This window comes from Agelaius phoeniceus, chromosome 5, assembly GCF_051311805.1.
Source record: "Agelaius phoeniceus isolate bAgePho1 chromosome 5, bAgePho1.hap1, whole genome shotgun sequence".
Lineage (NCBI taxonomy): Eukaryota > Metazoa > Chordata > Aves > Passeriformes > Icteridae > Agelaius > Agelaius phoeniceus.
This window is the reverse complement of record NC_135269.1, coordinates 62912160-62924610: the sequence shown is the minus strand read 5'-3', so window position 1 is coordinate 62924610 and position 12451 is coordinate 62912160. Positions and strand designations below refer to the sequence as shown.

The 12451-nt window shown below is 42.0% G+C and overlaps 1 protein-coding gene across 1 annotated transcript in view; it reads left to right on the top strand.

The window, feature by feature from the left end:
- The first annotated feature begins 1489 nt into the window (after positions 1-1489).
- SEMA3C (semaphorin 3C) overlaps positions 1490-12451 on the top strand; it is a 118259-nt gene continuing 107297 nt past the window's right edge. Inside the window, exons 1-2 of the mRNA XM_054631286.2 lie at positions 1490-1887; positions 5012-5152. Coding sequence (XP_054487261.1) covers positions 5050-5152 — 103 coding nt within the window. The 5' untranslated portion in view covers positions 1490-1887; positions 5012-5049. The remainder of the gene's footprint in view (positions 1888-5011; positions 5153-12451) is intronic.

Here is a 12451-nt window from a genome sequence, read left to right as displayed (position 1 = left end):
ATTTCTTGCTTGAAGGAAGCATTAACTTTGCTAGCCTGGCACTGAAGTCTGGGGATACACTGTGTTTCAATTACCTGTGACCCTCACTCCTGCAAAAGAGCCTTTACACAAATAACCAACAGAGACACAGGCCACAAAGATATCCACATGTATAGACAAAATTTGTTTAGTTAGGGTGCTGTGTTCAGGCTACTCCCCAATCTCTGGCTATAATACCACCACTATTAATGACTGCTTTGGTTTGTATGGCCAGAGTGTGTAACAGTTGGAAACAAACTCTGACTTGGGCATGTGCACATTCATTGTGGGTACTTGTTTACTGGTTAACATATTTCGGGCAGTGGGAGATGTCTCCAAGTGCACCACGAGATGCGCTCCCTCAAAGTCCTGCTGTGACAGTACGCTGCTGAGTGACCCACACTGCCTCGACTGGATCAGAGACCATCTCTCTCTGCAAAAGTGAAAATCTTGATCCAAAAGTTTGCACCCAGGAGGTCAGAGCAGCACAGAATATGCTGGCAAGACAGTTTAGGAAAACCTAAGCCAAGTCCCAAGTGATGTTGCTCGGAAAATCTTCGGCTTTAACAGAGTTGACACCTTGGATAACATTTTCAGCGCTGGCCCGTTGTCATAGGGGCACAAATCTCACCAAACGGGAAAGACTGTTCAGCATATTTTGGGGAAAAAACTGAGCTTGAGCAAATCGAGCTTCCAATCTCGCAAAAAAAAAAAAAGCTTCTGAAAGCTGAGGTAAAACACCTGGATCAATCAGAGGGCTGAATCTAACCACTGTTCTGACGCTTCTCTTACTCTTCTTCGCTTTTAAAGTTTTAAATATAGGAAATAGTTCGAGGGGAGTGTAAGAGCCCCATGCGAGGGGTCTGTCTGTTACCCTGTTCCCCGTCACGGCCGCCCGCTCTCATTCCCTCTGCACAGTGACCCCTATCGGCCCCCGGCCTCTCCCGCACCCATCCGCCCGCGCCGGGGCCCGGCTCCCCTCCCGGCCCGGGGCCGCTCTGCCCCGGCCCCGCCACCTCCCCCCGGCCCTGCCCCGGCCCCAGCAGCGCTCCAGCAGCCCCGGCACGGCCCGCCCGGCGGGGCACAAACTTTCCCGGCGAGTTTCGCTCCCGCTCCGGGCGCGATGTGCCGGGGGCTGCGGCGGCCGAGCCCCGCGGGGCCGAGCGCGGGCGCTGCGCCCCTCAGGCCGCCCTGCGCGCCCCTTGTGCCCCTCAGCCCGCCATGCGCGCCTCTCTGCGCTCCCTGCGCGCCCCTTGCGCCCCTCTGCGCTCCCCTCTGCGCTCTCTGCGCGCCCCTTGTGCCCCTCAGCCCGCCATGCGCGCCCCTCTGCGCTCCCCTCAGGCCGCCCTGCGCGCCTCTCTGCGCTCCCTGCGCGCTGCCCGCGGCGCTGCCTGGGGTGGGCGGACGGGCCGGGCGGCTGCCGGCGGCGCGCAGGGCGGGGTGTGGCCTCGCCATTATTTATGAGCTCCAGCCCCTATTTGCTCAGCTAATGATGCACCGGCGGCCGCCGAGCCTCGCCTCGCCGGAGCGGCGGCCAGGGCAGGGCAGCGCCTGTAACTGGAAACCAGCGCCGGCACCGCGCGGCCGCTCCATTCACTCCTAGGTGCGTGGCTGCGCGCAGAGGAGAAGCGCTCCTTGAGCCTCAGGAGTCACTGCCAGGATTATTGCACAGAGGAGCCGGGAATATCTTTACAACCACCACGAGGAGAGACTTTTCTCTTTTTTCCCTTTTTTTTTTTTTATTTTATTTATTTTTTTTCTCTGCCGTGAGCCAGGTTTGGAATTAAAATGTTCTGGTAGCAGGAGTGAAGTCTATAAACTGATAGAAACCAGATAGAAGTCAGTATTACTGCTGCTTCCAATAGCCGGGTAAGCATAACTTAAAGTTCTCTTTCTTTTCTGTAATAGATGTGAAATGTCTCTGATGGTTGGAATTTGCTGCTGTTCACAGACAGTTAAACCAATGTTTTCCAGATTGGCATAGTCCGTGTTTGGCAGGGTTTTTGGTCTTTTTTTTTTCCTTCTTCATTTCTTTTCTTTCCTCTGCCAAATGATTTTCCTTACAGGATTTAGGGGTAGGACCCGGGCTGTAGCAGATGACACCTGCACAGCACTTCCTAGCAAAGCGATACTTTCCAGAAGCCTTGCAACATGCTGCCAGCGACCTCCGTGGCAGGGAAACTTCACTACTTCACTTTCGTAGCGGTTTGTCTGTTTGTTTACAGTTAAGACTAGAATGTAAGAACAGAAATGCAATTAGACACTGCTTTTTGTCTGTCCTGTAGGATTCTTTTAAAGTACTTGCAAGGCTTTAGGTCTGCGTGTTGTCAGCAGAGATCATGTGCACTGGACGTGCTGAATATAGTATCATGACTTACTGAGATAAATTCAGAGCTGGGATATAAGCCCAAAGCAAGAGTCAAACCTGCAATGAGCTGTCAGTTACCAGCTCTGTAAATCTCTGGAATTAAACCTATTTCCATTAGGTAACTCACATGTCAGACACCCTGAGGTACCTTTTTGTCACTATATGCATTTATTATTTATGTGCCTAACAGCTGGGTAGGAGCCATGCTGCTCAGCACTTGAATCTTATATTTGCCTGTCACTTCTGTGTTAACGGTGAAGATCTGCAATTTGAGCAATGAATGTAGCAATGTTTCACTCCTCTAACTGATTACACTAGAATTGGCAGGAGGCACGAGAGTGGGAGGGAAAGAGAGCTGAAAGGGTTTTTATTCTATTATTGTTTCCTACAGTATTATTTAAAGGAAGAAGGAAAGCCGCACACTTGTTCCTCTTTGACTTTTTATCTGTATTGCAAAGAAAGCATAGTGTTACTACTGTAAAATACTTATCCCATTGCATCTGTTAAATCACATGTTCTGTATGATTGGCTATTTATTTTGGCATGACGAAGAAATTTTATTGGGATTTAATGCCATTTCTCTCTTAGAAGAGGAGTAAGTTAAAGGATATCCCATGGGCAAGTCATAGGGTTTTAAATTTAAAGCCCACAAAGCAACATTAGTACTAGAGTTCGTGCAGCCTGTTTAAAAATTATTCTTGGCAAAACCTCTGCAACTATCATTTTATTAGTTAACAGACCCTTAGAGATAATTTGGAACTGGGCCAGAATGGATATGTTTTTCCTACAGACCCGATCTGTAGCTGGCAAATTTCTGACAAGGTTGTTTTTGTCAATTAGCAGAGTTGTAGAATTGCTTGATCTCCGTGCATTTCTCAGTACTCAGAGCAGATAATGAAGGAGAGTTTAGAGTGTGGGCTGCAGAGCTCTGCGCTTTCATGCACGCTGTCCTTCCCACCCCCAGCTTGGTGTGAAGTCCTCAAGCAAAGAGAAGCCTTTCCAAGCGATTTACAGTGAGTGGATGGGGAATGACAGGGGTGGTAACGAGATACGGGGCTTTTACCGCTAAACCAGTGGTGTGGATCCAGCCCAAGCTAGTGCTGACCTAAAGTCATCCCTGCCTGACAGCTCATTCCTGCCGTGCTGGGGTGGTCACAGCCGGTCCTTTAAGGACAGGTGTGAACCTCAGAGGGACAGGATGAACGAGGCTGTAGAAATATTGGCTGTAGAAATAGTGGCTTCCACTGGAGGGACTGGAGTGCTGGAGCAGAGCTGAGGTGAAGAATGGCAAGCTGACTGTAGGCAAGAAGGTAACAAGTCTCTTAATAAAAATAAATGTACAGCCTTTAAGGATATCTTCTAGCTTTAGGGGCTGTGACTTTCAAAGTGCTTCCTGTTGCCATAAAATCAAATATATCACCTGAGTGATTAACTAATAAGTGGTGTCTAGTAGAAGAGTTATTTACATCAAAAAGATATATATATATATATATATATATATATATATATATATAAAGTAGTGAAGTAAAATGGGCCTAAAATGATGGTGTTATGTATTCTCACTTTTGCAGCTGAGCTGACAAAGTTGTTACAATAGGCGAAATGAAATTTGCACTTCACAGTTCTTGGAGAGATGCAGTTTAGTAGCAATGTGATACAGATATGCACTGTTCAGCTTCTAATAGTGGCTGGGCTTTTTGGATTTGGTCTAAAGTCCTTTAGAAAAGCCACTTTCCTCCAGTAATTCCAGTGATCTCAAATACTTCCTGAACTAAGAAAAGATACAGAGTTCTGGAGTGTTTTCTGAGTCTCTGAGATGCTCAGGCTTCTCAGCAGATAACTCCTATAAATGAAGGTTCAGCAAATGTGCAGGAGAAGTAGCAGGTATATCAAGTGTGGTATCATTGTCCAGCTCTAGGATTCTTAGTGCCCTGTAAAAGTCAATGAGAGCAGGTGTGTATCCTGGAAGGAGCTAGCCCAAAAAGCAAACGTTGACTAACAGTTTCAAGAGTGTTAAAATACTTTTGGTTTCACAGTTTTGAAATTAATGACATGCACAGCCAGAGTTTCTTTAAATAAAAACTTGAGGGTGATTAGAGAGCTCAGCTTACTAAAACTTAAAGCTCATTTCCAAGTACCTTTGATTTCAGATGTTTAAAGAAAAGAAAAAAAAAAACAAACAACCAATAACCCAAACCTACCACCCTCCCCTTAACATGAGAGAGAGATGTCTAAAAATATCAGCCAGATTTTTATTCGTGAAACTTTATCTCCTGTCCTTGCTTTGCTCTGCCTTGACATTTAGTATAATTATATTTCCAGCAGGTGGAATTGTCTTCATTTTAAATAAACTCGGTCTAGTGCTGTAGTCTGTCCTAGCCAAAAGTTGGGCTCTCTTGGTTCTTACTAACAGGCAGAGAGTTCCTCTTGTGCCAGCACAGAAGACTTGCTGGGGAAAACCACTTTCAGATGCACAAAGGAAAAACAGGAGTGCTGTACCTCCTTCACATCAGTAATTATGGCTTCAGCTGGAAGAGGCCTCCAACACAATCTTTCCTTACTTTTGTTTTTGCTCCACAAGATTTGAGAGTATGAGAAGAGTAATGTGATATATCTCTCTTTCAGGTTTCATTTCTTGGATATTAAGTTGCAAACCTGAAGAGATGGCATTTCTTGCAGTGAACGTGTTGATTGGGATATTTATTTACTTTAGCAGTGTAAAAGGATCTTCCCAGCCTCAAGCAAGGGTGTTCCTAACATTCAATGGTAAGAAATAAGATAAACATTCTTAAGCAAATATTATGATTGAACATTTTCTTCTTCTCCTTAAATTCAATAACTGAGTATAAACTGGCATTTTGATCTGTGTCCACAATTACAATTTTTGGTTTTTGCTGAGGCACCTGTCAGCCTAAATTTGATTCTCTTAACAGAGTCTACCTATTGCTGTAGATGCATGTTTAATATATAATTAATAATTAGTAGACTTTTCTCTTGATTTTGGATTATTATGACTTACTAACAACTAAAGGCTTGTTTCTTATCTGTAATTTTGTTTGGAAAAAATATAACACATTACATGTAGTGGAGATGATTAATGATTTGAGTTGCTTCCCTTTTCAGTCAACTGAAACACTTTATATTCTGAAAATGAGGCTGCCTGAAGTTTTACCAAAATAGTTAGTTACAGAGTCCTTTGGAAAAATTCCATTCCTTGTGCACTTTGTGCTCTGTGTAGGATGTACATAGCCTGTAGCAATCACTGATGCCTTCATACTGTAACCCAGCAATGAAAATTATCATTTTCAAAAGAAAGTTTCTTTTACTTCTGAAGTGCTGAGCAGTACCTCATTGCTGCAATTGCACCAGTATTGCTTTTAATAGTAAAGTAACTTATTCTTCTAGTCTTAAATGTTGATTTTAGCCACCACTTCAGAATCTGTGTGTTCCTCAGCTTACAGTTCCTGTTAAATCTGAGCTGAAACTTTCTGTCACTAATTATAGAGGCATTGAGTTTCTCCAGCCCTCTGCCTTTTCTGTGATTGTCTTTGAGGCATGAGGGCTTGCTACTTCCTGCACCAATACTGCTTGCATTAGGATGGCTTCTGTGGTTCATTAGTGCAGGGATGCCCTGCCACTGCCTTGGGAATACTCTGTGTGCTCCGAACCATCTCTAAGAATTGCTTTAAAAATAGTCAGAGCTAGCAAGTATCTCAAACTTCTACTGCTACAACGATCAGTAACTATGTAAACATGAGACTGAGAGACGTCCAGAAGGAGACTGTCAAGTTAGACTTTCTGCAAATACCAACAGGAGTTTGAATAATTAAATTATAGAACAAGGGGCCCTAAACTGATGAATGCAGTACTTAATAGGTGTAAAATAGCACGGCTCCAGTAAAAGCAATAGTAGGAATTGAGTTCCAAGAGGGAATTCAAATGAAGAAGTAGGGATAGGAGTTTATTTTCCTTGTTTAGAGTCTGCGCTGGTTTTGGTGGAGGTGGTACTGTTTTGGCACAACTCAACACAGAAGCAAGTTTGGCTGTGGTTGTGTGTTACATTGTAGGTTTGCCACAGTTATGCACAACAGGCTGATTTAGATTGCCACGTCATCTCCTTGGTGGCCTTGAAAGTAATCTAAGCTTCCCTTGATCTCTGGTATGAGCATGAAGTAGGAAGTGTTCATGTTTTGTGGTATTCAACCTTGTGAATGGGAAAGAATTCTACTGAGAGGCAAATGGTTTTAAGAGAAACTCAAGAGCTTTTGTCTCATCACAGGTATCCTGCAAGGCTGAAACAGTGAAGCATCCATAGGGCAAAAGACCCCAAACCTAAGAATTAAAAAAAAAAAAAAAAAAACAAACCTGAATTAAAACCTTAGTTTCTGTGCTCCTGAAAGGAGGTTGTCCCTTCTCCCTTTAGAAGGGGCCATGACAGCTTCATGCTGCAGTGACCCCTTTGTCTGGTCAGGTTCTTGGGCCCCAAGAGCTCTGTCCCCTGTGCCAGCCCTGGGGACACAGCCTTGCCTCACTAGTTCCTGCTGTGACCCTCCTTGGCTGCCTTGCTTAGAGAGCCTTGCAATGCTATCTGATTTTCTTAAAACTGACTTTTTTCTCTCCCTCATACTTAACAGCCAACCTTTGAAGAAGAAATTACATATTTAGGTCCTAAATTTTTATTGGGTCTTTTGAAGTCATAAAAGTAAAAAATGAATTATGTGTTTTTACAGTATGAGAAGTATGTCCGAAATAAAAAGCTAAGCTTTTTGTGTAATATATAAACATAACTTTTATTTTTAAACCTGATTTCCAGATGGTAAGAAACAACTTTCATTATGTGAAAAGAGTTTGCAGGTTATTGTGTATACCAAGGTAATGGAACCACCTGTAGTATGAACTTCTGTTCTATAAATCTTTGTTTGCTTACATGAGTAGAGATGTAATAGAAAAAGGTGCAACTTTGTATTGTTCTCTAGCTATTGTTCTCTAGTGCCATAACACATTTTTTCTTCATAAGCTGCTTCATAACTTCTTGTTTTTAAATCATGTAGAAATACCAAGTTATTTGGCAGTCTCCTTGCCCTGAGAAGCTGTCAGTTTTTATGGAGAATTGTCACTCTTTTAAAGTGCATCATTTGAAAATAAAACCATAATTAGGACTCCTTATGTTTTAAATGACATTAGACAATGAAGACAAGTCATTCAAGCTTAGGATACTTATGTGATATTTTTCAGGTTCTGAATTGGATTTGGCTCAGTGTCTACAATTACATTGCATAAGTTTTGGGGGTAGAGTGTATACAGGAGGAGAAAATGAGTGATGCTTTTCAAAGCTAACCTGCTCCTTCAGGATCAAGTCAATTGAGCTTATTCACATTGCAGCATTTCTCATGGGAAAATCCAGCAAGTATCTTGACCTATTCTGTTTTTCATCAGGAAAGATAAAAATGCGAATCATTTGAATCATGGGCTGCTTTTCTCTTTGCCATCTACTTCATTAAGAATCAAATGTAATTAAAAAGTGCGCCTTGGTAATACCTCAAGAGCCTGATAATAGGGATTTTGCAATTAACTTCAATGGATGAAGGACTGCAACCCTAACTTCTATTTCTGAAATCAATCCCCTTGTCTAATTAAAATGTAGCTCATGCCTTAGCTGAGGTTGTTAACTGTGGGTATGACGTGAGTGTGGAACTTACTGCTGTCTGCACCCCGAGTGCCTTGGAAATTGCAGTGCTGTACAGAACCCCGAGGCCTGATTCCTGTTGCTTGCACCTTGTATAGCCATTTACTCAGCTGAAAGGAAAGGTCAGGCTGGAGCTGAGCTGCTGCTTTGCTCAGGTGAACGTGGTAAAACAGGGGACTGGGCCTGTGGAGAATCAGGAAAAGGGGCTCTGGGTGTGCCTGGGGCGATTTTGTGTGACCCAATTGTCCTGTTCAAGGGTGATGGCTCAAACCACTGGTACTTGTACAAGGTCTGCACTTGAAGAGCTGATGCAGTTGAAGAAAAAAAGATGGCCCGAGGCTTTTTCTATGCTGAAATTGCAAAGATGTGAAGCCTGTGGTGCAGCAGGTGCAGCAGTGTTGGGAATCATCTGCTGTGTTCCTGTTGAGCCTGCAGGAGTGAGGGAACCTGGGATGGAGGAAGCAAAGGACTCAACATGTCTCCCTGCACTATTAGTACACTATTCCCCCTCCTCCTGCCTCTTCTGGCTCCTTGTCCCTGGAGCAGATATTTTTTTAATCTACTTAAATCACCTATCTTGATTTAAAGCACCATAGTTTATTTTCTCTTCATAGCAAAAGACTTACCTTATCTGTTTATGAACAATCAAGTGTGGTGCCTGCTGTTTCTCAAGCTCCATGCATTCCTTCTTGTCACTGCATGCTCCTGAACAGATAATTGGGAGCTGTATCCTTCAGTCTTCACAGGGGAAAAGCCTTTCAGAAATCAGTGGGAGTATGACCAGAATAAGGAAGGAGGTACTAGACTCCAGGTTAGTGTCAGGCTTTGTTTCATTCCAACTCCAAGAGATGTTGGAATGAAACAAACCTTTTGGATTTTGTTGCAGCCCTAAAATGCTGAGCCATACCATTTTACCATCAAATTCTGAACTGATTGAAGCAGATAGAGTATTTTTTTATAAATATTAAAGCAGATAGTGTATTTTTTAAAATACACTCAAACAAACCTTCTTTGGGGATTAAATGTATATGGTGATACACAACAAAGTGGTAATTTCACAATTTACTGAGAACATGTAATGCATTCCTGCCTTAAATGTCTGGTCTAGCAGATATTTCCCATGCAGATTCTCCTATTGTCTGCAGTGAAAATTCCATATGAGAAGTGGATCAAGGCTAATTTGCAGACAGTTTTGTTCTTCTCTTTGTTATAAAATTACTAGAACACGTAAAGGAATTTTAAGAAAGTATCAGTCGGATTCATTAATGACAATTAAAGTGCATAAAATGTCACCAGAGCAACAGCAGCACTTATTCAACTGTCAACATATTTTAAAAGATTTAATGCAACCCCTGTGGTTACCCTCAAGGAAAAATAAAGGAACTGAGAACCATTTTCCTTGAGCTCTTGAGCAACAGCAGTACAACTTGTTTTTAAACTATCCCTCATTGTAATGTTAATGTTACCACAGTTAATAAAAAGTTCATTTATTATTTGAGGGACTTTGTGCTGATGACAGTCTAGTAGGCAAAGGTTTACACTCATATAGTTGATTGGATCTTTTTTGGTGTCCATGGAATGAAAGCTATTTATGAAATGAAGTAGAAGTAAAGCCTTAAAAGAGGGAAAAAAAAGAAAGAGAGAAGAGATCCAGGGTTTAATTTTGTTTACATGCAGAATTTACCTTGAATGTTCATATAGTTTCTTGATTTTCAGCAAATTGTGGGTAATATTTTCTCAAAATTAACTGATTTGGTGCTCTCACAGCTTCATGGATCTTAAATAATGTTAATTTATAAAGTGTTGAGCACCAACAATGTGAAAATTTTCCCAATTTAATTGTCTCTCACTGGATATCTAAAAAAACTTTATTTGAATACATCCATCTAAAAGTAAGATACTTTTTTTATCTTTAGTAGTGAAGATTGGTTTTTTACAGTTTGTTATAGAATCATAAAATGTTAAGGGGTTGGAATGGATCTTAATGGATCTGGTCCCAGCATCCCCTGACATGAGCAGAGATTCCTCCCATTAGACCAGGTTGCTTAAGGCTTTATCCAAGCTGCCCTTGAACACTGCCAGGGTTGGTATATCCACAATCTCCCTGGCAACCTGTTTCAGTGTTTAACCACTCAAGAGTACAGAAATTCTTCCTGATATCTAATCTAAATTGGCCCCTCTTTCAGTTTATGCCCATTTCTCCTTGTCCCATCAGTCCTGCCCAAGAGCCCTTCTCTGGCTTCTCTGTAGCCCCTTCAGATACTGGAAGGTCTCTGGTTGCTGTGAGGTCTCCAAACCTCCTCTTCTCCAGGCAGAGCAGCCCCAACTTTCTCAGCCTGTCCTTGTGTGGGAGGTGCTCCAGTCCCCTTATCAACTTTGTGGCCTTCTCTGGATTTGCTCCAACAGTTTCAAGTTCTTATTTTGGGGACACCAGAGCTGTGGTCAGTATTCCAGACGGGGTCTCGAATTGATAGCTTTGGTTGTTACAAATTACAGTCTTTGGGGGTAATTTTTACACTTCTACCTTCTCTGTATTTTTTTTTCTGTGCATTTTGTGTTTCTTTTTTCTCTGTTATATAAACAGAGGCTTATTTCTATAAATCTTGTATTGAAATTGAATTGCTTGAATACGCTATGAGTTAAATGTACAAAAAAAAATCAAACATATTAAAGGAAGCATTATTTAAAAACCTCTGTATTCTTTCTAGAGTTCCATGGTTATAGGTTCTACATGCCAAATGACATTGAATCTGCTTATTTTCATTTTCTTGTTCAGTGCCAGTGTCTTTGGGTTGGCTTCATTGTCATTATTGTTGACATGAGTGTACAGGAGAGGATAATGTATTGTTTCTGTATTTAGTTAAATTGTGCCATGTGATTTGACTTCAGTTATGAAAATGGTCTTGCAATAAAGCTGAAGTCACAGGTGGTGTTTGGTCCAGTTCTGTCTTTGTGCTCTAAAATAACTGTAAGAAGTACCCTCATGGGAAAGCACAAAGAACTGTGTCTTCAAGGTGGTTAATTATCAGGTAACAGAGGTGTCAGATGATTAACCAAAGGTAGTTAATTACCAGGCAACAAATTACCAGCCTACAAACTTGATCCTACTCTTGGGTGAAGAGCTCATCTGAATTTGACAAAATTTGTGAAGACTTGTTTTTTTTCTTGCACATTAATAAGTAGATCTGTTACCTAAGAGATGACTTACTTCCTTTAATCTCTTTTTGTTCCTGAACTCAGTCAATTTGACCTGTATCTGAACCAGCTGTGGTTTTGTTTGGTTTTTTTTTTTAATTTTGGAATGGAGAAATCAAACTTTATCTTAGAACATTTTGACAGATTCTTCACATCTTGGCGCTCTCTGCTTGTCATAGAAGAAAGCAGCTTTTCTTGGCCAATTCCACTGTTCTGTCATTACAATTCTTTCTTGCATTGCCTGTCCAAGGCAAATGCTGAAGTCCCTACGTAGGCAGTTATATTGCCATTATTCTACAACACATCTTCTTTTTCTGTATAAAAAAATGTGATGAGAGAGAAATGGCATAGACATTTCTAATACCCCATTTTTTTCCAGAGTGTTTGGGTACCAGTAACAAGAGCTCCTCTGTGAGCTCACAGAGCTCCTACTGGATGAGCTCACAGTGCACTTTGATATGTGGAGCTGCACAAGCCTTTGTGTGTATCAGATGTAATTAGTGACGTGACTCACAATAATTACTCATTTTATTGAAGTGCGTTGACTGAGGTCCTGCCATGAATAAATACATAGACCAAGAACTTGTGCTGTTATTTGAACTGGCTGTTCCCTCAACATGTGTGTTTTGTTCTTTTTGGTGCTGACTTTTCTGAGTTCTCAGTAACACTTCTTAATAAAAAGACTAGGCAGTTTCTCAGGGGAAGGTCTTTGTCTTAGGGACACGGTTTACTGGTTCACAGTGCAGCTCCTCAGCTCATCTTAGCTCATCTTACAATCAGACATCCCTGGCTCAGCAGGCCCCAGGTTAAAAGAAGGCTGTATGTTTTCCCCTGTTCAGTTGATTACATAGGTGGGGTCTCAGGGATACAACTGAGTAAAAGTTCACTCACAACTGAGTGAATCAGGGTGATGTTGTATCTCTCTTACTGGGAATCAAGATAAATGTGTATTTCCAGGAATGAAGAGAATGATTGTGATTAACAGAGGATTTACCTTTTTCAGTGCAAACTTGGTACAATTGCATTTGCATTGTTACTTCATCTGCCACTGACACAGCTTCTTCCAGGAAACAGAAATCCTGGTAGTGATTTACTGGAGCTAAGGCTCAGGTGTAACAATGGAAGGAAGATAGGGAGTGATTGCTCTGCCTCTCCCATGAAACCACTCTGGAGCTGGGAGCATC